Source organism: Carcharhinus amblyrhynchos, chromosome 25 (genome assembly GCF_965287045.1).
Source record: "Carcharhinus amblyrhynchos chromosome 25, sCarAmb.v2.hapA, whole genome shotgun sequence".
In the NCBI taxonomy this organism is placed as follows: domain Eukaryota; kingdom Metazoa; phylum Chordata; class Chondrichthyes; order Carcharhiniformes; family Carcharhinidae; genus Carcharhinus; species Carcharhinus amblyrhynchos.
This window is the reverse complement of record NC_137348.1, coordinates 22,443,308-22,470,708: the sequence shown is the minus strand read 5'-3', so window position 1 is coordinate 22,470,708 and position 27,401 is coordinate 22,443,308. Positions and strand designations below refer to the sequence as shown.

The 27,401-nt window shown below is 41.4% G+C and overlaps 1 protein-coding gene across 4 annotated transcripts in view; it reads left to right on the top strand.

The window, feature by feature from the left end:
• The window catches only part of LOC145358179 (protein crumbs homolog 1-like), a 243,980-nt gene that overhangs the window by 180,091 nt on the left and 36,488 nt on the right, over positions 1-27,401 (top strand). For 2 of the 4 annotated variants that reach the window (XM_080211930.1, XM_080211928.1), the window contains one exon: positions 1,462-2,771. The exons of 1 other annotated variant lie outside the window; for it this stretch is intronic. In XM_080211930.1, the coding sequence (XP_080068056.1) occupies positions 1,462-1,683 (222 nt within the window). In that variant the 3' untranslated portion in view covers positions 1,684-2,771. Of the gene's footprint in view, positions 1-1,461; positions 10,424-27,401 lie in introns of those variants that run through there. One more of the 4 variants, XM_080211929.1, reaches the window with a different exon arrangement.

The following is a 27,401-nucleotide window of genomic DNA, read 5'->3' as shown; positions in this document are numbered from 1 at the left end:
CTCTGATTCCATGCAACTTCACCTTCTGCGCCAGTCTGCCATGAGGGACCCTGTCAAAAGCTTTTGCTAGTCAATAAAATCATGGCTGTTATGTGACAGTTCCATATTCTCTGATTACCATTGATGCACTTGCCTAACAAGAATCTATCTACCTGCACCTTAAAGATATTATGACCCCACTTCCACTGTCTTCTGAGGCAGAGTGTCCCAAAGTCATACAATCCTCAGAGAAAGGAATTTCTCCTCATCTATGTCCTATAAGGGCAAGCCCTAATTTTTGAACAACGCCCCCTAGTTCTGGACGCACCTACAAGCGGAAACATACTTTCAACTTCCACCTTGTCACTACCACTCAGGTTGTTAAATACTTCAATCAAGCCAGCCCTTACTCTTCTAAACTTCAGTGGAAAAAAGCCCAATCTCTTTAACCTACCCATGTGAACAACCTGCTCAATGGAGCTGCGGGCTGATAAGTCTCCACATCCTGATGGATTTCATCCTAGAATTGACTTCTAGATTCAAGCAATTCAGATCTTAGTTTCAGTTGAAATTTTAAGAAAGTGGTTACCAGTTCAAAGGTAGTTACTGACTCAATTAGACCCTTTGGAGCTTTAGATATTATGAAAATCATTTTCCCAAGAGAAATCAATTCACGTGGCAAGAATGAGAATCAAGATAGACAAGAAAATCAGTAGATTTCACCTTTCATAGTTAAAGTATTTATTGTGTATTACAAGGTATTGCATTAAATTCTATATATTGCGTTTCTGAGAGATTTATGAGCAATTGATCTAGTAAATTGAGGGATAGATATACTTAAAATTGCTTAATCAAATGGAGCACTGTAAGATGCACAAGCAAGGCTAAATATAATGACTAATGATAAAAATAAATGCATTGAAAGCGCCAGAAACAGAAATGTTGCCAGAACTACTCTGACATGGGTTTATGTATGCTGTTAGTTATTCATCACATTAAAAAACTGGAAATTTATAGGCACTCAGTACTCAATTAATGGCAAAAGGTTTCCTTTTGTTCCACATAATAAGTATAACTGTACATCAATTGCTTCAATTGCATATGAACCCACTGAATGTGGGATATTCTACTGTTAATGTGCGAGTAGATCATTCAAGTATGTATCTGGACGGGTGAGGGGGAAAGACAGCCATATTTTCCCTGAACAGATCTCAAGTGCCACTGGCATAGATCAATATCACTTAAGGTAATTCAAGCCACATTATTAATTAGTTATCTTCACAATATCATTGCTGTTTATTAACTATGCTCAGTATAATTCCCGTCTGTCCAATTCATTGTTTGTTGCACTTTTGCTTCTGGTATCTGCGTCATACAACTTTTAGCTAATTTTTATGGTGATGAAGAGGATACTGTGAAAAATACATTTAACAGATTCTGCAGCAGTTTGTGGCCACTTATTGTCTCCCATTATCTTTACAGAGAGGGAAAAAGGCCGACCCTGTTCCGCTACTGGCAATAGCTGTGCCAGTGGTGTGTGGGAGTGTGCTGCTGATTGTAATAGCTCTTATTTTTGTGGTTCTTACTGCACGTAAAAAGCGCCAGACAGAAGGGACGTACAATCCAAGCCAACAGGAAGTGGCGGGGGCTCGACTGGAAATGGATAGCGTTCTTAAAGTGCCACCCGAAGAGCGTTTGATATGATTACTTGATTGAACGTTTAGAGAAAAAAGATGCTCTTATATTGAGTAGACCTCATATCTGACATCACAGGTAGCATTTCTTCAATAATATGCCTGCTGACAACTACTGATTTCTGCTGAAACAACAAGCAAATTCTCTCATTCCAGGCATCTGCTTCATCAGGAGATTGATATCCAATTTATATTGGCTGTGTAATTTTCTCACAGTAAATCCAACTGGTGAAACTTAAATTCACACCACGTGTGCTGCTCATTGTAATGCCACATGAATGAAGTGACTTTTTAATCTACTGAAGTCAACCAAGACAGATTCAAGCATTCCCATGAATATAATGAAACAATGCAACATCACCCCACTAAAATTACATCCATCTCAGAAACAGATTTCACTGATTATTCTAATCCTTCGTCAGCATCTTGCATTTACTACAAAGCTTTTAAATAAGCTTATGTTCTGACATGTGAAATTATGGTGGATTTTTTCATTTATTTAAGTGAATTTTTAAAGTAACTTGTGTCTTGAATGAACCATGTTTCCTTAAAAAAGGTACAATACTATGCAACCTTGAAACTGAAGTTTATGTTATATTAAAAAAAACAAGCTGTATGTTAATTGAGGAGACAATTTTTTCAGGTGCATTTATGCTGGGAAAGGGTTTCATGTTAATATTAGGTGATGGTGCTCCTTGTGCAAATGGGTAAATCTAATCTTCTTTGGGACTAATTCATTGCCTTCTGTTTTTCACATCTGGTCAAAGACATGTTGACTATCATCAAATCTATACACAGCTTGAAAGTACTTATATTGTTGCATCAATAGTTATTATTGGCACACTGTGTCCCCACCTATTTTATTTCATAACTGCTGTTTGGTGAAAAATATCATCTTTCGAGTCCAGATACATTTAGTTGGACAAGAACAATAAAACAATTTAATTTTCTCACTTCCATTTTACTCAATGGTAATGTTCAACAACAGAAAGGAACTATCCAGAGAAATTACGCTCCCATATTCGCTGGGTCTGTGGCTGCAGCTGGAGGACTTGTCATCTTTGTCATTGCCATTACAGTACTAGCAGTCACAATGAGAAAGAAGAGGGCAACCCAGGGAACCTATAGCCCCAGTCAGCAGGAAAAGGATGGAGCAAGAGTGGAGATGTGGAACATTATAAAGCCTCCACCAACGGAAAGGCTCATTTGACTATTTAAAAAGAGGGGACAATTAAACAGAAGTGTTTTAATCTGCATGGAACTGATGACATGCTTTTCAGGTGGTAAAGAGTGATTCCAAAATACATCAGTCCAGTTAAAACTAGGCTCCGACACTAAGTATGACTACGCTGCTAAGACCTAAACTGTGTGGAAGTAGATTAATCTGAGGAATGCAACTGGTTAAAATCAAATTATTTGCTGCTCTCAGCTGCAAAGCATGGAGTGATTTTACACTAAATATCACCACAGAAGTTCCAAGAACTCTCTAAATGACTGATGGCTCCAGTGACTCTTTGACACAGCTTGAATTACAATCAATGCTGCTTCTAAAATTAACTACTGAAAAGATCAGTTTTACTTTTTCTGACTGATTACTTTCAAGACAATTCCAATTGTTTAAGTTTTTAATTAACTGCTTTGTTTCCACTATTTACAGTAAGACTGTCATCAAGGGTTCTGAAACGGAACACATCTTCTATGTTATTCCTAAATTATGTAGCGGAAATAAAATTAATATGAACACAGAACAGGGGGTAATCATGCAGAATAACAAGGTGGTAACTGAAGGTTAGGAAAGTCAATGAATTTCTGTACTCAGATTTACATTGTATCCATTTCAATTAGCGGAATAAGGAACCATTGGAGTTCTTAATGCTTTGAATCTAAAACTAGCACGACTTGTGCATGCAATACTTTTTCTAATCTGACCCATCATTTTCAGGAATATTTAATTAAAAATAAAATCAATTAAAAATTGTTGTTTCTGCCAGGCACAAACTTCATTCTGCGTTTTGCAAAACAGTTGAGATATTTAGAAATTAGCCAAATAGCTAAAATTGTAAATCAAACTACATGTACAGTGGAACTAAACATTTCTCTAAAGCTTTTTCCCCCCTTTGGAAGAAATAATGTCAGGAATTTTAAAAGTGCAGACCACTACCCTTTTGCTATCAAGAAATTTCCAGTATTTAGTTTTAGTGAGATTCAGTTGGTCTTTGTTTGGTAACTTGGAGAAAGGCTACAGAGGATTCCTAAATCATCAGTGCCTTTCATCAAATCTTATGAAGTCTCAGGATCAAGTGCTGTCAACTTGCGATACAGTTCGAGCAACAAATTTTTGGAAAGAACAATTGCTCTCGGGGGAATACAATGTAGATTCACCAGAATGATACCTGGACTTCAAATTTAAAATTACAAGATCACACACTAAATGGTGCTACATTCCCCAAAGTTTAGCAAGTTAAGGAGTGAACTGATCAAAGTTTTCAAGAGGAGGAACAGAGAGGGTAAATAGAGAAGAGCTATTTCCGCTAATTAGCCAGTCCAGTAAGACTAGGAGGCATAAAATTTCAAGTCAAACTTTTCAGGAATGATGTTGGGAAACACTTCTAGAAGCAAAGTACACTAGAAGTTTGGAACACTCTTCCACAAGCTGCAACTGAAACTATATAATTTTTTCATTTTAAACTTAGATTGATCAATGTGGGTTAACCAGAAGTATTAGGGGATACAGAACAAATGCAGGTATACGGAGTTAGGTCACAGTTCAGTTATGATCTTACTGAATGGTAGAGCAGGCTCAAAGGGCTAAATGGCCTACCTACTATGTTTGTGTTTCTTCCTTCCAACACTGGAAAAGAGATTAAGATTTTTGAGCACCTTTATAGTTACATTTTTGTAGACATATTGTCAAAAAATATGCTGCATTAAAATGGTAGGGGCAGATGATTAACAAATGTCAGGAATTAATTTTAAAGTTATAACCATGATGGTACTTGGCTATAGTTTTACCAATGGCACTACCATTCTTGCTTTGGTGAATGGAATCATTTATTGAACTGCCAATGTGGTGTTAAAATTAATTTCTTTTTTGTAAGCTAATTAATTCTTCCCTGGCAATTTTTATCATGCAAGATTACATTCATATTCACGAAAAAGCTCTATTTTTGCACATTTTTGAAAAACAGTTTCATCAGAAATTCAGGACAGAGGAGGAAGAAATATTCAAACAGTTAGCAAATCATGCTGGATATGTATTTGCAACATGCAGCAGTGGCATGAAGAGCCCCAAAGCTAACTTTAATATTAACTGTTCAGATATGTTGGCTGCTAGACTAACTCTCTATTGTTAATACTGATTGCTTTGTAGTTGTTTCAAACTGCAATTAATACATCACACAGCATATTAGCAGCTGAGTTTTATTACAGAACTTCCGAGCCCTATCAATGCAAATACTCTTAATTACAGCATTTACTATTACTGTTTAACCAGAGCCTTCCAAGAACATTCATCTTGTTCTAACATTAAAGGCAGTTTCTCCATACACTGCATAACCTTTGGATGTCTCCTCTATAAAAATGTATTTCATCATAAAGTTGTGTCAGTTTGCCACATGAGTATTAATGAGAGTTTCTCTTCAGGTGATAGGAGAAACGTTTATTGAAATATTTTTGTATATGTGAACTGGGGTACAATGAAATGAAAGAAAAAGTGCAGGCAATGTAATCTAACACTTCCAAATTTTACAAACATTTCAAACTGGAAATATTAGTGCCATGTTGCATGATTTGATTGATATATTGACTGTTTTATTTTCCCAATGTGTTATGTATTAGATCTGTAAGCTTCGCAGCTCAAGTTGTTAAAATAATGCATTGTTTCTTCCAGTACTTATTAGAACAACTATTATTTTCATTCCCATTTTTCCTTTGTGGCTTCTTAAGGTGCTGGAAGAAAATGTGGGTGGAAAAACCATCCCCCACGTTGTAGGAGAGTCAGTTTCAGCATAGGTCAAGATTTTAATTTTCATGCCTCAAGGTGTCTTACCCAATGGCATGAATGAGATGCACAAAAGTCCTTGAAGTGTAATAGAAAAAAAGTGGAAAAACAAATAAGTAGGGAATATTGAGAAGTGTACACTAACATTAATGAAGGGAACTGTTCAGAAGCAGTGTTTTTTGTGTAAGATATACTGGGTGATGACAACTCTTAGAGTTGCACAGATTGCACTAGAAATCAGTGATTTGTGTTAGTACATAACTCTTGCTTGATTCTGGATCACAAGGTATATTATAGACTGTAGTGCCTTAAGATTTCAGATAAAGAGCATTGGGTGTAATTTTATTTGCGAAGTGTAATAATTCTTGTCCCACAATAGAACTAATTTTAGTTAAATATTATGTGATTTATCTTTTATTCTTTTTATGCAATCAATTGAAAGCAAATTTGAATTAATTGGGTATAAGGAGTACAATAAAAGGCAAATAATGCTTCTAGACTCTGATTCCCTTAATCTGACAAATAATTCTTGAACTTTCTGACATAACAAGCAATTGTAGCACATGTATATAAAAAATCTACTTTAACTGAAGTGATATTTAAAATACACCTAATTGTTCATCACTGGGAACTAAATAATTGTAAAAGGCCTCCAGAAAATAACATTGTACAGTATGTGAAAGGATTGAAGAGAAATGGGGTATGTAATGTTATTGATAAACAAGAAAGTTATTACATTGTAAAATATTGTGGGATGTCTTCATTGCATGACACTGGTATGGTCTTGCATACAGGAACCTTGCAACACTACAACAGTATAAAAACAGAATATCAACCAATTCACTGGGAAAATGTGTTCTTCAAAACCATTTAAAAAACACTGATGAATTAACAGCATTTGCAATAAAAGTTTCCAGAAGATCACAGAGCTTCACTAGAAGATGCCACTTTAGATTAGCTTCTAGAAAGGTACTAATTATGAAACAATCCTCGATGTTCTGAACTGTATAATGTGAATGTGATGGTGAAAAATCATCACCAACATCAATGAATGCAACTGTAACAACCTATAGAATATTTTTAAAGAGAGCCTCCCAAAATTGGCTTTATTACTAGCCCAAGAGACATTGTTACATTTAATAAAGCACACTTCCATCAAGTTACAATCTAGTCATGGCTAACTGAATGTACAACTGAAAGCACTGGGCCAAATTCTGCCTTCAAATGGTTAATGCAGGAAGCTCAATGTTCAGTGCACTTCAGCTAGCTACTGAATTTTACAGTAATTTATATTTACAATAACTACAGAACAATTTCAAACAGTGGCCTCTCCAGGAGTTCTCAGGCTTGTGTGAACAGATAAACAATAGTGCCACTCCTTAACAAATCAAATTGAATGACCCTTACCAAGGGACAGAGAATCTAAACCGGGAAGTATAAACTGGGATGTCTAATTCAATGTAAAATTAAGTACAGTCAGAGAAATAAAGAGGGGTGGAAAGGAAGATAGGAGTGAAATAGAGATAGCAAGGGAATGTTTTAAATTAAATCTCCAACAGTAAGCAACATCTGAAGGAATAAGACTTCACTTTGTAAAAGCAAATTTTCAGTGCCAGAAAGGTTATTTAGTAGTAACTGATATATTTTTAACACTATTCAAAATCATTTAAATAAATCAAGGCTTTTTCTGGCACACTTGGTGGATTTCTATCATGCAAGAACTGCAACTTCACAGTATTGTATGTATTGCAATGCTAAGTCTCTTGGTGTGATACCAATATAGTGCAGCTTCAAGAGGAACTTGACAGATCTGACAGTAACGTCCATCACTCACACTATAAAGCCAAACGCAGAAATCAGCAAGTTGCTGCCCAACTTACTGAACCCTCAGTGCCAATTCTATAGTCCTACCCCAAAATCTAGGTCTATGTACTTTTTACACATAAAAAATTAAAAAGAAAATGGGTCCACAAATACTGAAGCTCAGCACAGACATTGCCTTATCTGCATTTCTGTGTTTGAGAATTAGGCCTCCCTTCCAGAAGATGAAGATAAAAAACAGGATTCATACGATAGTCAGCTGAATTCTAACTTCCAGAGCGGTTTTCCTGAAAGAAGCCTTGTGGTGTTTACCCCTCAAGCCACAATCCCGAGTGGAAGTGTTCCACAGAAGCCTCAAAATAAAGTTAAGGTTTCTCCGGGTGTTGAAACTGTACTAACAACTGAAATGAATAGTCTTAGGATTATGACAATACAGTTAACAGCAAAGGTGCAATTTTGCCCATGTGCACTCTAACAGATAAAAGTAATGACCTCTGAATTTCTAAAGCCTCAATCTTTCAGGAGTCTTGCAATCTGTGATGGGTGTAAATTCCTCCTGCCCTTAATCATGGAGAGGCAGGAAGGATTATGCAGCCAATTCCAGAGAATATAGAAACCCTACAGTACAGAAAGAGGCCATTTGGTCTATTGAGTCTATTGAAAGTGCACTCACTTTCTGAAAGAGCATGTTACCCAGGCGCACCCTTCCTGCCCTATCCCTGTAACACTGCGCATTTACCATGACTAATCCATCTAACCAACACCTCTTTGGACACTAAAGGTCAATGTTAGCATGTCCAATCCACCTAACCTGCACACCTTTGGACTGAGAGGGGAAACTGGAGCGCCCAGAGGAAAGCCACACAGAAACAGGGGGAGCATACAAACTCCACACAGACAGCCACCCAAGGCTGGAATCAAACCCAGGTCCCTAGTGCTGTGAGACAGCAGTGCTAAGTACTGATTGGAGAAATGTGGATTCTGCCACCAATGCTGGGAAAAAGTGGGAAAGGGGTAACACTAAACTGTAAAGATCTAGGACTGATGTGTAAGAGACATAAGGCTGGGCGAGATAGCGGAGATCAAGTAAAGCCATGAAACATTTGAAGTTAAGGATTAAATGTAATATTTTGGAGGGCCGATAACCTATACAGATCTATGAGGATGTATGCTAATGTGCCAGAATTTGCATTGCTGAGTTTTGCACAAGTTAGAAATTTTGCAGAGTAGAAATTAGTTCATTTAGGTGCAAACTGGAGAACGAACAGAATCCCTAAAATGCAGAGAGAGGCATTTGTCCCATCATACTCCACCGACTCTCCAAATGAGGCACCAATACAAGAACATATGAGAAGTAGGAGCAAGAGTAGGCCATCTAGCCCTTCGAGCCTGCCCCGCCATTCAATAAGATCATGGCTGATCTGAAGTGGCTCAGTTCCACTTTCCCGCTTTCTCCCCATAACCCTTAATTCCCTTGCCTACCAAAAACCTATCTACCTGTGTCTTAAATATACTTAGCGTGGTGGCCTCCACCACTTCAACGGGCAGAGAATTCCAGAGATTCACCACCCTTTAAGTGAAGAAGTTCCTCCTCAACTCCGTTCTAAACTGTCCCCCCCTTATCTTGAGGCTGTGCCCTCTAGTCCTGCTGTCCTTTGAGCGGGAAGAATCTCTCTACCTCTACCCTATCCATCCCCTTCATTATCTTGTACGTCTCTATAAGATCCCCCCTCATCCTTCTAAACTCTAACGAGTACAGACCCAGTCTATTCAGTCTCTCTTCATAGTCCAACCCCCTCATCTCTGGTATCAGCCTAGTGAACCTCCTCTGCACTCCCTCCAAGGCCAAAATATCCTTGTGCAAGTGCGGCGACCAAAACTGCACACAGTACTCCAGCTGCGGCCTCACCAGTGCCCTGCACAGTTGCAGCAAGACCTCCCTGCTTTTATATTCTATCCCCCTCGCTATAAAGGCCAGCATCCCAGTCGCCTTCTTGATCACCTGCTGCACCTGCAGACTGGGTTTTTGCAACTTGTGCACAAGGACCCCCAGGTCCCTCTGCCCCGTAGCATGCTGCAGCTTTTCGCCCTTTAAATAGTAATCCCTCCTACTATTATTCCTGCCAAAGTGGATAACCTCACACTTGCTAACATTGTACTCCATCTGCCAGGCCCTCGCCCACTCGCTCAGCCTATCCAGGCCCCTCCCCTCCAGTCCATCCCCATAACCCTGTGCATTTACTATGACTAATTTACCCAACCAGCACATCTTTTGGACACTAAGGGGCAATTTCTCCTGGCCAATGTATCTAACCTGCACATTGTTGGCACAAACAAGGAAAATAATTTCATTCGCAATTGGGTGTTGAAAACTCTAAGAAAAGGGCATGTTAAGTTCACAAGTGAAATAAATTGGTTAATGTCAGACCTCTCAAGGTTGAATTAAACAGATTTCAATGAAACACGCTATTTCAGAAGTTTTAAATCCCTCAAGCAAATTATTCTGAAATTGTATGTACAATTTTGCATGGATTAGAATAAATAGTGAGGTCACAAACATGAGGCACAGCAATTTATTTAGGAAACAAAGATAACATTCATGATTTATCAGCGAACATCAAAGGAGACAAAGTTTGAGATTTGATGAACATGGAATTTTGATCATAGAGATTACATGACGGAATACATTGGTGCAGGTAATACAAGTATATTCAGAACAGCTTCTCAGCTCTTAAACAGGAGGAACTTCACTATAAATGTTCAAAACTGATACCATGACTGCACATCAACTACTTAATGATTTTCTCCTCCGTTTCTGCTAACATATGTAAAATTCAGTTATGTTAACAAAATAAGTGGTGTGTATTTTTATTTACAAAGCAAGATTTTGTTGTAAATTTTATAGGTTTCTATATTTGAAAATCTGAAACTGAAGAGTTGTATAAAATAAAGTGTCATTAAATGGCAAAGTGACTTTAATTTAGATATGTAAAAAAATGAACCCACGCAGAATTTGTTGAAAGATGGGCCCAGTGGGGCTCCTCAAAGGCCAAGTGATATTTCAAAATGGTGGGCAGGTTTTTCTCTTCATTATGCTCTCTTCTGTCCAAACAATGACATTTTCTTTTAGTGATCTTAAATTACATTCAAGATGAACCTACAACACAAAGCAACCCATAATGTAGAAGTCTTCTTCAGAAATGCGAAGGACAAATTTGGTTTGATCAGAGTGGTATAGCACAAGGGGCTGGATTAAGACAATCTTGCCCCATGAACAGATAAAAATAAATGACATCCTAACCTTGCCATGCAGCTCAAGGGAACAAACATATCCCTCTGCTACAGTACCAAACATTATTTTACATGGTATTCATGCCGGTAGCAAAAAAAAGACACTGGTGGTGGAGTGGAAATGATGGTGTTCCCGCAACATTGCTGCTCAAGTATTTGCTGAAAAACAGATATTGGAGGGTGGGGAGGAGACAATCTTAAGGGAAAAAATTTAAGTCCAGAGCTAGTGTGAAAATGGGAGAGTTTCTGATCCTTTTTTTAGGGTGGGTTCAAATCTACGATCTTATGCACAGTGAAAAAAAAAGCAAAAACCATTTCTCGCTTGTTGTTGGGGCCTTAAATTGCCCAAATGCTGGCTGAGAGCAGCAGAGGGACGAGCACATGCACAATGGCGCACTCTGCTGAGACAGCAAAGAGGCCTGTCACTCAACTTCTGTTACTCTCAGCTAGCTGCCACGCTTAAAGCAGGCCTCCTCCCCACCTACCCATACCGATCTACGCCTGCAATACCTTCCCCACCCACCTGAACTGATTGACCCTGCAAACCGCTCACCAACGTGAACTGAACCCTCTCCTCCCCCCGCCATGACCAGTTCCGAGCTGCACTCCCAGCCCCAACGGCCAGCTCAACCTCTTCCTCTGCCTCCCCCATAGCCAGCCCCAATCAACGCCCTCCTTTCAACACCAATCACTGTGCAGAGTACGCAGTGGTTTCCCCCCCCACCCAACTGATCAGCCAACCCCCATCTGAACCACGCCCCCACCCCCCCCAACCCCAGTAGGTCCATCACTCAGACCCTGCCCCGTGGCACTACCCAGTGCCTGGTGGGCAGTGCCAGGCTGGCATTGCCCAAGGGGCATCCCCTTGCTCCCAGCCTCCTGAGGAGGCCTCAATGGCCTCCAGTTTTACCAGCAAGGTGACCTTGCTTGGAACCAGCAGGGAGAACCTCTCCTGGTGAGGCCACAGAAACAAGTGAGCAGGACGATAACATCCCAGGCTCGTTAATTCTATGAAGATGACATTTAAATTTAATTTAAATAATTTATTCAGCCTTGCATCAGAAATGGGCACAAGGCTGATTTTGCCTGATATTTGGTGTCAATAAGATTGTGAGAAGTGAGAAATCCAGCACCAAATTTCAAAGGGAACAACGGTTTGTACTGAATGAGGAAGTGTGTTGATTGGTAGACAAGTTAGGTCAAAACATTGCCATGGCAAATGTACCAGGGAAGTATTGTGCCCATGTTTTTGTTCATTCAAAAAGAGTGCAGTCTGAACATATTCCTTTTGCTTGATGAGGATAGATCCCTATGTAGAAATATAGGTAGCTTCCTGCAAGTGTAAGTGAGTACATTGGGAGATTGACTAATTTAGGGACATTTAAAAGATAGTGACCATTGTATTGTAAGGTTTAGGATGATGGAAAAAGAAAATAGGAAATCCATGGTAAAAATCATTAACTGAGGGAGAGCCAACTTCAATGGGGCAAAAACAGAGCTGGGTCAGTTGGAATGAAATAAAAGACAGTGGGGAAAATTGTAGCTGAACAATGGACTATATTCGAAACAGAAATGTTACGAACAGTCAAGGTATATTCCCTCAAAAGGCCAAACAAGTTCAGAATTCCCTGGATGAAAAAGAAAATAGAAACTAAGATAAGGAAGAAAAGGTGTGCTTTATGGTCTTATGAGAACCAAGACAAATACAGGAGGTTCAGAGGAGGGGTGAAAAAGCACATTAGAAAAGCAAAGAGGGATTATGAGAAAAGAATGGCAGCCAACATAAAGAGATATAGGGGTATAGAGTACAAAAGGAGGTTATGCTGAACACAGTGGCACCACTGCTTGCTTTGCTGTAGAGCAGGGAGGGTTAAAGGGCAGGCATGCAGTGGTAGTTGCAGATTCAATAATTAGGGGCATAGTCAGGTGCTTCTGTGACCGCGAACAAGACTCCACAATAGTCTGTTGCCTCCCTGGTGCCAGGATCAAGAAGTTCTCTCAACACACACAGGGCATTCTGAAGAATGAGATGAATAGCTAAGAGTCACGGTCCATGTTGGAACTAATGACATAGGTAGGAAGGAAAATGCTGCTCTGCAAAATGGGTTCTGGGAGTTAGGAAGGCAGCTTAAATGCAAGATCTCCAGGGTTGTGTTCTCAAGAATACATCCTGTGCCATGTGGTAGTGAGGCAAGTGATAGGAAGGTGCTGCGGCTTCATAAGTGGCTTGTGAATTGGTGCAGGAAAGAGGGCTTCAGATATTTATACCATTGGAATCTCTTCCATAGCAGATGGGGCCTCTGCAAAAAGATTGGGTTGCATCTTAACCGGAAGGACAATTAATTGGTGCAGGAAAGAGGGCTTCAGATATTTATACCATCGGAACCTCTTCCATAGCAGATGGGGCCTGCACAAAAAGATTGGGTTGCATCTTAACTAGAAGGACATAAACATCCCACTGGGGAGATTTGATCATGTAGTTGGATGGATTTAAACTAATAAGGCAGAGGGATGGGATCCACAGCAGTAGGTCGGAGAGTACGGAGGCTGTGGAGAAGTCAAAAAATGGGTCCAGTAAGGCTAAGAGAAATAAAACACAGGGAAAGTGTACAAAACATGACAGGACAAATGGTCCAAAGTGTGTTTACATTAACGCAAGGAACATGACAGGTAAGACAGATGAACTTGGATTACTGCATGGAATTATGATGTTGTGGCAATTACGGAGGCTTGGATGAAAGAAGGGCAGGACTGGCAGTTTAGCATTCCAGGATTTAGATGCTTCAGGCAAGATAGAGATGGTGACAAAAGAGGCAAGGGTATTGTTTTGCTGATTAGGGAGAATGTCACAGCTATACAGAGAGAAGGCTCCTTGGGATTATGCAGTGAAGCCATATGGATAGAACTCAGGAGCAGAAGCGGTGCAAACACACTTTGACACCATGCCTGTGCAGCAAATCAGGACTGCACTTCATCATCTTTCCACCACTGGACTGGCAGAGAGGTTGGTACAGTTATTGAAGGATCAAAGGATTTAAAAAAAATTTTTTCACTATTCTTCATTCCAATTCAATTCAATCCAATCCAATCAATTCAAATCAAATCCAATTCAGAGTCCCAACAAGTTGGGACAGTCCCGATCCAAGCTGACAAGACAGGGTTCTCACCTCCTGTCTTGGGCTTGATCTACATGATCCAAGCTGATTGGAGTTGGTATAGCTCCTCCTACAAGGCTTGATCTCATTTACATCTCAGCCAAAAGGCCGAGATGCTGCTTTAAAAAATTGCTTCAAATGAAGCTGAAATGTAACCCAATGACTTCAACCAAGTACAGCATGTCGATACTACACGATCTTAGCCAAAAGAGTAAACTTTCTCATCTCCTACAGAAACACAGCCCATGCCACAGCCCAAAACTCACTGACAGTGTTGCTTTTTTTATGGCCTAGCCCAAATGTTGCTGGAAAATTGGCTAAGTAAAACAGGGAGACACTAAATTCCTTGATTCCTTTTGGGCTAAGGGCTTGGACAGGGCAGAATTTGTTCAGTGTGTCTTGAAGCAATATGTGGATAGTCCAATTCCAGAACAGGCTATTTTCGACCTGGTTCTGGGAAGCGAGCACAAACATGTGATTGATGTCTCAATGGGGGACCATTCTGGAAACAGTGATCACAGCCGCGATTCTCCAAAAAGTGCTGAATTGGCAGGAAACTGTTCTAGATGCCGACTCTTGTCAGTTTTGCTTTTTACCCAAATCTCTCTACTCCGTGTATATCATTCATTCAGTCATGAATATAATTAAAAACCCAGGAGGGTGGGGCCTATGCGCCAGATCTGGCAGTCCTGGAAGTCTGTGAATGCACAGTAGTCCCAATCTGTCAGACTCCCCATTTGCTGGCCAGCTCAATCGCCTGATTGCGGCCCAGGCCAGCCCTGATCCCATCCCTGAGTGCCTCGATCACAGCCCACCTTCCCTCAACAGTGGTTATCCCCCCCACTCCCTGCTGATCCCCCCCCAGTTCACACCCCTCCCATAGGCAGCCCCCCCCCTCCCCACCTCCAGTAGACCCCCCCCCCCAAAGCCCACCCCAACTGCTGCCCTCCCTCCAGCTCAGAATGATCCTGTCTGCAGAGTGGTAGCAGGACCCCCCTATCGATTACCTGTAGGCCCGCCCACAATAGGCTCCCCACACTGGCACTGCTTGATGCCCGATGGGCAATGCCAAGGTGAGCAAAGAGGCACATGCTGGGGCTACCAGGGTGCCCTTGCCCAGGGGGCATCACCCCCCCCACCACCTGACCCTCTGGGAGGGCCCCAATTGCCCCCCCTTCATTCCGCTGGGGTCTCCCACTAGTTCCCCAAACGTGGGTTGCTGATCTAAACCCCGCCGGAATGAAGAACTCCTGGCGCAGTGGGAGATTGAATCGGGGCCTGAAAGTTCACAATAATTAGATTAGAAATATATTTAAAATACACTTAAAACAGATTGAAATTAGTTACCTGTTTTCCCGCTGGTTTCCAGCATGGTCTGACTGGTGACTGTTCACTGGCTCAGGGAGATGCACATGCATTCCCAATGCATGCGTAAATCCCAGGACAAGGACAACCACGACCTACCAGAAAAGATGCAAGTTGTGATGGGAGAATCACGGCCCACATTTCTATAAGGTTCAAGATACTTGTAGAAAAGGATAGAAGTTGTCCCAGAGTAAAAGTACTAAACTGGGGGAAGGATAACTATGACAGTATTAGGCAGGAGATAGGGAAGGTAGACCGGGGGAGGCTGTTTGAGGGTAAATCCACATCTAATATGTGGGAATCTTAAAAGTCAGTTTTTAACAAATTCAGGGCGTGTCTCCCTGTAAAAATGAAGGATAAACATGGCAAGATTCGGGAACCCTAGATGACAAGAGAGATTGTGAGCTTAGTGAAAAAGGAGGCAGACATAAATTTCAGGAAATTGACAATGGATAAGACCCTTGAGGAATACAAAGATAGCAGGAAAGGACTTAAACAGGGACTATGAAGAGCCATGAAATGCCCTTGGCAGGCAGAATTAAGGAGAATCCCAAGACTTTTTATGTACAAATCAGGAGAAAGGGAGTAATTCAGGAAATGGTGGGTCCACTCAAGGACAGTGGAGGGAATTTGTATATGGAGCCAGATGAGGGGGCGAGAGCCTTAACAAGTACTTTGCATTAGCATTCACAAAGGAGAAGGATATAGTGGATGGTGTGTACAGAAAGGAGGATGTTGGCATTCTAGGACATGTTGAGATAAAAAGGGAAGGAGGTATTGGAGGTTTTGAAAAACATTAAGGTGAACAAGTGCCCAGGGCCAGATGGGGTCTACCCCAGAATACTGAGTGTGATGTGGGAAGAAATTGCTGAGGCCTTGCCAAAATCTTGGTATCCTCTTTAACCATGGGCAAGGTACCAGAGGATTGGACAGTGACTAATATTGATCCTCTGTTTAAAAAGGGCAGCCATGATTTGGAGGTGCTGGCATTGAACAGGCATGCACACAGTAAGAAGCCTCACAACACCACATTAAAGTCAACAGGTTTATTTGGTAGCACGAGCTTTCAGAGCGCTGCTCTTCCATCAGGTGAGTGGAGAATTGGGTTCACAAACAGGGCATATATAGACACAAATTCAATTACAAGATAATGGTTGGAATGAGAGTCTTAACAGGTGATTAAGTCTTTACAGGTACAGACAATGCAAGTGGAGAGAGGGTTAAGCACAGGTTAAAGAAGCGCGAATTATCTCAAGCCAGGACAGTTAGTAAGATTTTGCAAGTCCAGATCAAATGGTAGGGGTTACAGATAGTGTGACATGAACCCAAGATCCCGGTTAAGGCCATCCTCACGTGTGCGGAACTTGGCTATCAGTTTCTGCTCGGCGATTCTGCTTTGTCGTGTATCTTAAAGGCCGCATTGGAGAATGCTTACCCGAAGATCGGAGGCTGAATGTCCTTGACTGCTAAAATGTTCCCCGACAGGAAGGGAACATTCCTGACTGGTGATTATGTCCATTCATATTATCATAGCGTCTGCATGGTCTCACCAATGTACCATGCCTCAGGACATCCTTTCCTGCAGCATATCAGGTAGACAACATTGGCCGAGTCACATGAATATGTACCATGTACCTGGTGGATGGTGTCCTCACATGAGACGAAGGCATCCATGTTGATCATCCTGCAGATCTTGCAGAGGTTGCTGTGGCAGGGTTGTGTCATGGTCGCTGTTCTTATGAAGGCTAGGTATTTTGCTGTGAACAATGATCTGTTTGAGACTGCGCAGTTGTTTGAAGGCAAGTAATGTGGGTGTGGGGATGGCCTTGGCGAGATGTTCGTCTTCATCGATGACATGTTGAAGGCTCCAAAGAAGATTGTGTAGCTTCTCCACTCGAGGGAAGTACTAGACGACAAAGGGTACTCGGTCAGCCGTGTCCTGTGTTTGTCTTTTGAGGAGGTAGGTGCAGTTTTTCGCTGTGGTGTGTTAGAACTGTTGATCGATGAGTCGAGTGCCATATCCTGTTCTTACGAGGGCATCTTTCAGTGACTGTAGGTGTTGATTATGTTCTTCATCATCTAAGCAGTTTTTCGCTGTGGTGTGTTAGAACTGTTGATCGATGAGTCGAGTGCCATATCCTGTTCTTACGAGGGCATCTTTCAGTGACTGTAGGTGTTGGTTATGTTCTTCATCATCTAAGCAGATCCTGTGGTTTGTCCCTAGGGGATGGCTTTGTTAACATGTTTAGGGAGAAGCTGGAGAAGTGGAGCATCATAAGGTTATCTGTGGGCTTGCGGTACAGTGAAGTGCTGAGGTGACCATCCTTGATGGAGATGCATGTGTACAAGAATGCAACTGATTCTGGAGCATAGTCAATGGTGGTCCGATGGTAGGATTGAACTTGTTGATGTCACCATGTAGTTGTTTCAGTGACTCTTCACCATGAAAATGTCATCGATATATTAAGCGTATAGCTATACACAAGTTCCATGGTGGGCAGCACAGTGGCAAGCACTGTTGCCTCATAGGGACCAGGGACCCAGGTTCGATTCCCAGCTTGCGTCACTGTTTGTGCAGGGTCTGCACATTTTCCCCGTATCTGCATGGGTTTTCTCCAGGATCCGGTTTCCTCCCATAGTCCAAAAGTCGTGATGGTTGGGTGGATCGACCATGCAAAATTCTCCTCCGAACCGAGTGTGGCAGCTAGGGGATTTTCACAGTGACTTCAGTGTTAACGTAAGCCCACTGGTGTCACAAGTAAATAAACGTTTTAAAAAATTACACCTCTGTGAAGTGTTTTGGCACGAATTGTGTTAGTGGAAACTGCTGCAGTTAACTTGTGTTTGTAACATCAAAAGGCATGGCTGTATAACGTAAGAATTTCAACGGTAAGAGGCTGGGAGGTTTACCTGACATATCCTAAAATAATAAGCATTTTAATTTAAATCTATCCTAAAATGAGCAACTAACATTAGCATTTTGTTCGAAATATAATTAATAATCCAGCTCAGCTTTCTGTCAATAAAAAGTAAATCCTAGTTGTTGATTTTCCTGGTTAAGTCAGTTGTGTTCAATTCCAAACAAGTTCAATTTAAAACAAATTCAAATTCTAACGGTCCTACCTGCCCAGCTCGAGCTGCGGCCGCCACACCTGCCCTATCTAGCGCACATGCGCAAATCGGCCAGGCCTCCCTGCCCCGGGCGCGCCGCACAATCAGAGCATGCGTACAACTGGTCCACTGACGGCGCTCAGATGGCCACCTGGGCTCTTCTGCACTGTAGCTCCGCAGGGCTGCCAAAAACGCCTAGCTCATGCCGTTGCTGCTACTAACCTGAGATTGCTTATATATACACATATGGTTCCAACGCCCAAATAAGAATCCCCAGGCTATAATTTCCTGACATGGACATGTCCACTCAACATCAGCCCTCAACCATCTAACGATGGCCCAGGGAAGGTGCAGCCCTTTGCTCCACATGAAGAATAACTCAAATTGTTACTATCATTAGATACGGGAGCAAAATTAGGCAATTTAGCCCATCAAGTCTCTGCCATTTGATAATGGCTGATATGTGTCTCAACCCCATTCTCAGGCCTTTTTCTCGTAACCTTCAATCCCCTTACCAGCCTATCCATTTCTGTCTCAAATACAATCAATGACTGTGGCCATCCAATAAAGTCAGACCATTAGCCACATACTGAACTTCTGCCTCAAGAAATCCATTCTCAGTAGCTTCATAACCATTCACACTGTTGGTCTACCAAAACCATTGCGTGGATTATTAACCTTGACATTGAACTATAACTGCTTCCCCAACCTCACAAATTAAAAAAACACCAGACATAGTCAAAAACTCCAATTATGTTTATATGTTGTCTAAATATTGGTTCCAATCCCAATACAAGGGCAATACTCGTGAATGCCTTCCCTCCTGAGTTTGAATTATTAGGAATAAAAACAGAAAAACCTGGAAACACTGCAAGTCAAGCAGCGTGTGCAGAGAAAAAAAACACTTCTAAGGTCAATAATCTTCCACCAGGTCTGAGTTAAATATCTCTAGCATCTTACGCTTTTATTTCAGGTACTTTGGCTTTTCTTTAATTATTGATGTTGAATATGTGTTAGTCGCTTAAAGTAATCTGTTTCTTTACAAAATGGCATGCTGGTCATAAAGTTATTGTATTTATATAGTCTCTATAGGAGCTGTTAATGACCCTCCCTCCCATCCCCCACTGCCCACCTCGAACCTTGCTACATCAAAACACAAATCTAAAGGCTTTGTGTCTTAATGCATGGAGCATTTTCAATAAGGTAGGTGAATTGCCAGCACAAATAGATATAAATAGTTGTACTATAGTTGCAGTTACAGACATATCTGCAGGGTTACCAAGGATGAGAACTGAACATCCAGGTGTATTCATTATTTATGAAGGACAGACAAAAATGTAAAGGAGGTGGGGTAGCATTGTTAGTAAAGGAGGAAAGCAATAGTAAGGAAGGATATTGGCTCAGAAAACATGAGGCAGAATCTCTATATATAAAGATAAGAAACACCAAGGTGTAGAAAATCTCATTGGGGTTTATCTATAGACCTCCAAACAGCAGTGGAGATAAATGGGGAAGGAATTAAATGAGAAATCAGAGCTGCATGCAATAAGGGTATGACTGCAATCATGGGTGACTTAAATTTACACATAGATAGAACAAAGCAACTAGCAATGGTATAGTGGAGAAAGAGCTTCTGAAATGTGCACATGATGGTTTTTTAAACCAATACATTGAGGAACCAACCAGAGTACTGGCTATTCTAGACTGCGCAATAAGAAAGGATTAGTTAATAACCCTTGGGGAAGAGCGACCATAATATGATAGAGTTCTTTATTAAGATGGAGAATGAAGTATTCAAATCCAAAACTATGATCCCAAATCTTAATAAAGGGAACTATGAGAGTAAGAGGGATGAATCGGAATTGGGGACCCTTACTAGGGGGGTTGATGGTAGATAGATAGGCAATTTAAAGAACATGTGCATGAATTATAATTGTTCATTCCTGTCTGGTGCTTACAAAAGATATGAGGGATAATACTAAATCTAAAGGGGAGACATGTAAAATAGCCAGAAAAAGAAAGTGGGGATTGGGAGCATTTTAGAATTCACCAAAAGAGGACAAAAAATTGATCTAGGGAGAAAAGAGAGTATGAGGAAAATTACAGGGAACATAGAAATGGATCATAAAAGTTTCTATAAATATGTGAAGAGAAGAAGATTAATCAAAACAAATTTAGGTACCCTACAACCAGTGCCCAGGGAAATTACAACGGAAAACAAAAAAATGCAGAAGAATTGAACATATACTTTGGTCTGTCATCACAAATGTCAGCACAAATAATCTCTCAGAAATGTTAGGAAACAAAAGGTCTCATAAGAAAGCGAAACTGAAGAAAATCAGTATTAGTAAGAAAATGGTGCTGGGGAAATTAGTGGAGTTAAAGCCTGGCAAATCACCAGAGCCTGATAATCTACATCCCAGAGTGTTAAAGGAATCTTGGATCTTGGAAATATTGGATGCTTTGGTGATCATCTTCCAAAATTCTATAGATTCTGGAGCAGTTCCTACAGATTGGAGAGTGGCAATGTGATCCCACTATGTGAAAAGGCAGAGGAAAAAAAAGGGAGAGAAAAAAAAAGGGAGAGAAAAAAAAAGGGAGAGAAAAAAAAGAGAGAAAAAAAAGAGAGAGAAAAAAAAGGGAGAGAAAAAAAAAGGGAGAGAAAAAAAGGGAGAATTCCAGAACACTTTACCTCTCATCGGTTTTGGGGGAGATGCTAGAGTGTTATATGACATGATAATAGAACATTTGGAAAATATTAATGGAATTAAACAAAGCCAACACGGATTTATGAAAGGCAAATCATGCTTAACAAATCTATTGGAGCTTTTTGAGTATGTAATTAATAGAATAAATAAGGGAGTACCCTTGAGGTTCTACATGAGGGGTTGGTGAGCAAAATTAAAGCACATGGGATGGGGGTAATTTATTAGCATGAATTGAGAATTGGTTCAGACAGGAAACAGTGGGAAAAAAATTGATCTTTTTGAGTGGCAGGCAGTGACTCGTCGGGTATCGCAGAGATCAATGTTTGGGCCTCAGCTGTTCATGATATATATAAATGACCTGGATGAGGGAACCAAATATAACATTTCCAAGGACAACATGAAACTGGGTGGAATTGTTAGTTGTAAGGAGGATGCAAGGAGGCTTTAGAGTGATTTAGACAAATTGAGTGAGCGGACGAACATATGGCAGATGCATTACAACATGGTTAAGTGTAAAGTTATATACTTTGGTGTGAAAAACAGAAACTAAGAATATTATTTAAGTGGTGATACATTGGGAAGTGTGGATAGAAAAGGGAGATCTGGATGTCCTTGTACACCAGTCAATAAAAGTGGAAGGGCAGGTGCAGCAAGCAATTAGGAATATAAATGGTATGTTGGCCTTCATTGCAAAAGGATTTGAGTTCAGAAGTAGGGATGTCTTACTGCAGTTATATAGGGTCTTGGGTGAGACCACGTTGCATGCAATACCTAAGAAAGAATGTTCTTGCTATAGAGGGACTGCAGCAGAGGTTCACTAGGGATTGGTGGGGCTATCTTATGAGGAGACATTATTTTGACTGGACCTTTATTCACCAGAATTTAGAAGGATGAGAGGAGGTCTGATTGAAACGTATAAAATTCTGACAGGGTGGGACAGACTAGATGCAGGGAGGATAGTTTCCCTTGTTGGGGAATCTAGGTGTGGAGATGCAGGCATTGGACTATGGTAAACACAATAAGAAGTCTCACAACACCAGGTTAAAATCCAACAGGTTTATTTGGTAACAAATGCCACCAACTTTTGGAGCGCTGCTCCTTCATCAGGTGAGTGGGGAGTTCTGGTCACCCTTGGTAACAAACAGCACTAGCTTTTGGAGCGCTGCTCCTTCGCCAGAACTCCCCACTCACCTGACAAAGGAGCAGCGGTCCAAAAGCTAGTGGCATTTGTTACCAAATAAACCTGTTGGACTTTAACCTGGTGTTGTGAGACTTCTTACTGGGGAATCTAGAACCAGGGGACACAGTCTTAGATACAGGGTAGACCATTTAGGATTGAGATGAGGAAAAATGTCTTCCATTCAAAAGGGTCGTGAACTCTCTACCACAGGTTTGGAGGCCAAGTCAGTGGCTGTATTCACGAAAGAGATAGATATATTTTTAGATTTTAATGGCATCAAGAGTTGTGAAGAGAAAGCAGGAATATGGCATTGAAATAGATGATCATATTGAATGATAGAACAGACTTGATGGGCAGAATAATCTACTCTTGCTCCTAATTTATGTTTCAATGATCAAAGAAGAAAACTCTCCATTGTCTTTCTTCTTGACTTGTCCGCAGACTTTGTTGTAGTTAATCATACAATCCTGCATCACCTATCCACTCACATCCAGCCACACAAGGCTGAACCTTACCTTGTTACATTTTTATCTAATTGTAGCCAAAGGATTTCCAACAATGGTTTCTCTTTCCTTTCCTGTAGCAATTTCTGGTGTCCTCCCAAAGATTCATGTTGGGTTCCCCTGCTATTTCTCATTTACATGCTGTTCCTTGGTGACATGATCCAAAGCACAATCAGTTTACACTTTGGACAAAACCCAGCTCTATCACATCACCACCACTCTCCAATCTCCAGATTATTAGACTGTAAACCTGATATCCAATACTGGATGAGCAGAAACAAGTTTCAATTAAATGTTGACGTTTAAAGCCATTGGCTTCAGTCTCTGCTCCCTGGGCCCTGCTAACTGTGAAAGGTTAAACCAGATTAAATACAACCTTGACATTATATTTGACACCAATGAGATTTCAACCGCCATGTCCACACTGTCACATAGACTACTTAATTCCATATCCATAATATTGCCCGTCTCCAACCCTCCCTCAGCTCTTCTGCTGATGAAACCCTCATCCAGACTTTGCTACCTACAGATTTGACTATTCTCATGCATTCCTAGTCAGCCTCCCACATTCTACCTTCTATAAACATGAGGTCATCCAAACTTTGCCCCACGTCCTAACTCATAATAAATGCAATTCACCCATCACCCCTCTGCTCACTGACCTGCACTGCCTCACAGTTAAACCATGCTTGGTTCTCATCCTTGTTTGTAAATCCTGTTCATTGTCTGTAGTCCAGGTTATCTACTCCTGCCCTTCAATCCTCCATGAGACCTACACTACTCTAATTCTGGCCTCTTGAACAATCCAGATTTTAATTACTTGATTATTGGTGGCCACACCTTCAGCTGCTTTGGCTCTTAAGCATTGTAATTCCCTCCTTGAACATCTGAGCCCCTTTATATCTTTCCTTATTTGAGGCATTCCTTAAAACTCTGTAATCCAACTTTTGGTTATCTGCCCTAATATCTCCTTATGTGGCTTAGTCACTTTTTAAAATAATAAGAACATAAGAAATAGGAGCAGGAGTAGGCCATCCAGCCCTTCGAGCCTGCCCCGCCATTCAATAAGATCATGGCTGATCTGTCGCTGCTCAGTTCCACTTTCCCGCCCTCTCCCCATAACCCTTAATCCCCTCTCCTATCAAAAACCCATCAACCCGCGTCTTAAAAATATTTAGCGAGGCAGCCTCCACCACTTCAACGGGCAGAGAATTCCAGAGATTCACCACCCTTTGAGTGAAGAAGTTCCTCCTCAACTCCGTTCTAAACCGCCCCCCTTTTATCTTGAGGCTGTGCCCCCTAGTCCTATTGTCTTTTTTGAGCGGGAAGAGTCTTTCCACCTCTATCCTATCCATCCCATTCATCATCTTATACATTATAATACCTTTGTGGAACTCCTTGAGAGGTTTAATTAGATAAAGGCACAATATAAATGCAATGTATGGTTACCACCCTGTAAAATGAATTATCTTTCCAATTCCATTCAAAAAGCACCATATTGTACCAATTTAAAGAATGCATGAGCTCCCTTGTGAATGCATAATCTCTTGTGCAGTGAGCTTTAACCTGCAGTAAACAACAAAATCTGGACTGAGGTCAAAAACACAGAGCTCAGGTCAATTTTCCTGCCAAACTGTTCGATAACTTCTTTAACTCCATACTATAGGGGAGACGATGGTTGAGTGGTATTATTGCTAGATTATTAATCTAGAAACTCAACCAATGTTCTGGGGACCTGGGTTCAAATCCTGCCATGGCAGGTAGTGGAATTTGAATTCAATAACAAAAACTTGAGACTGGAGAATCTATTGTAATAATCATGAAATCATTGAAAAACACATCTGATTCACTAATGTCCTTTAGGAAAGGAAATCTACCATCTTTACCTGGTCTAGTCCACATGTAACTCCAGAGCCACAGCAGTGTGTTGACTACATGAAGAAATCAGTCCTTCAAGGGGAAATATATCACTCCATGGTATTGCAATCCCAGCAGATGTTAATTCTGGGCAAGTCAGATCCCAGAGTGAAACTTGATAAATCCTAACTTTTTTTTCAAGGAAGGAGGAAAGTTACTGAAAAGATTCACCAGAATCTGTTGATGACCTTTTAACACAAAGAATAAAATATTTATTAAACAAGAAAAACAATTATATTACACCAGATAAAAATGTTGGAGAGATCTCACTACAAACACAAGATGACACTTCAAATTATACTATTACTTTAGCACAACAATGTTTACAAACACATAAATCGGTGAAGAGTTACCATTAACTTGAAATAAGTACTTCTTGTTTTGGTGCAGCACAATGGCAAACGGTTTCCTTCCAGTGAATCCCTGAGCATTCAGTTGTTGCATTTCACCCAATTCTTCTCACTCCCAGAGATGCCCAAAAATTGCACTCTAAATTCAACTGTTTCTTCAATTACTGAGTTCCCTAAACTCAGTCTTCCAGTAGTACCTCTGTTATACTGGATCACTTTACTGAATTCTATAACCAACAATTCAGTCAACAACTGCCCACAATAGCCTTGTAGAGAGCGAGTCTTCCCCCCACCAAAAAAAAACTAAGTGCCCAATAGGTTGGAAAATGTGAGGTTGTCAGAAAAACTCATCTGATTCACTAACGTCTTGCCCCGATTGCCAGCTTCCCAACTACGCTATTCCCCCACCCCCACCCCCACCAATCACTGGTTTCCCTGACCCCCCTCCCCTAACTGCCAGCCTACCCGATCCCACCCCCGCAGGCAGCTCTGATCGTCCTCCTCCTTCCCTCTCCCACCGATTGTAGAGTGCTCAGATTTGCCCTGCCCCCTTGAGGCTCTGTCCCTCTGGCCCCATCAATTTGGCATTGCCTGGGCACACCCACTGAACTTGACCTCTGGAGTTGGGTGGGACTCAATGGCCTCTGTCCCCACCAGTGGGGTGATCACACCTAGTCCTCATTGATGGGGATCAGCAATCCCCGCTGATGTCTTCTCTCTCTGACATACACTGGACTCTTTCACAACTCCTGTGTCTGTGTCAGTTGACAAGCAACGTGTCGCTAGACATGGAACTTTTTTCTACTTTGTGGGCAGAATTTTATTCTCAGGAGGGTTCTAGGGCAGTGGGAGGGCAATGTAAAATTGAATGGGTGGGATTCCACCCTGGAACTTGCCCGCCCAAAACCAGATGCAATTTCATGCTAGGGTGGGCAGGGCCTCAGGCAAGAAACCCACCTTTTCACCTACCTTAAGGTCCTTAAGTGGGCATTTAAGTGCCTTATCCTGCCCAGCCTCAATTTCTAGGTTGGCAGGAGTGGTAGGATGGGAAAGTAACTTTGCCTCATTTCGGGTGGGGTAGAGGAATGGCTCTTTACTCTGAATAGAACATAGAACATAGAACATTACAGCGTAGTACAGGCCCTTCGGCCCTCGATGTTGCGCTGACCAGTGGGACGGATCTAATGACCCTCTAACCTTATCTATTCCAATATTATCCATATGCCTGTCCAATGACTATTTGAACACCCTTAAAGTTGGCGAGTCCACAACTGCTGCAGGCAGGGCATTCCACGCCCTTATTACCCTCTGAGTAAAGAACCTACCTCTGACATCCGTCCTATAATTATCACCCCTCAATTTAAAGCTATGTCCCCTCATGTTAGCCATCACCATCTGAGGAAAAAGGCTCTCACTGTCCACCCTATCTAACCCTCTGATCATCTTGTATGCCTCAATTAGGTCACCGCTTAACCTTCTTCTCTCTCACGAAAACAACCTCAAGTCCCTCAGCCTTTCCTCATAAGACCTTCCCACCATACCAGACAACATCGTGGTAAACCTCCTCTGCACCCTTTCCAATGCTTCCATATCTTTCTTATAATGCAGCAACCAGAACTGTACGCAATACTCCAAGTGCGGCCGCACCAGAGTTTTGTACAGTTGCAACATAATCTCACGGCTCCGAAATTCAATCCCTCTAATCCCTGTAATAAAAGCTAACACACCGTACGCCTTCTTAACAACCTTATCAACCTGGGTGCCAACTTTCAGGGATCTATGCACACATACTCCGAGATCTCTCTGCTCGTCGACACTACCAAGAGTCCTTCCATTAGCCCTATATTCTGTAAACCAGTACTCTTTCCAAAGTGAATCACCTCACACTTTTCTGCATTAAACTCCAATGGTCACCTCTCAGCCCAGCTCTGCAGCTTATCTATGTCCCTCTGCAAACTCCATACTATAGGGGAGACGATGGTTGAGTAGTATTATTGCTAGATTATTAATCTAGAAACTCAACCAATGTTCTGGGGACCTGGGTTCAAATCCTGCCATGGCAGGTAGTGGAATGTAACAGGCAGGTAACATCCATCCTCACTGTCTACAACTCCTCCGACTTTAGTGTTGTCCGCAAATTTACTAACCCATTTTTCTACACCCTCATCTAGGTCATTTATAAAAATGACAAACAGCAGTGGCCCCGAAGCAGATCCCTGCAGTACACCACTAGTAACCGAACTCCAGGTTGAATATTTCCCATCAACCACCACCCTCTGTCTTCTATCAGCTAGCCAATTCCTGATCCAAACTGCTAAATCACCCTC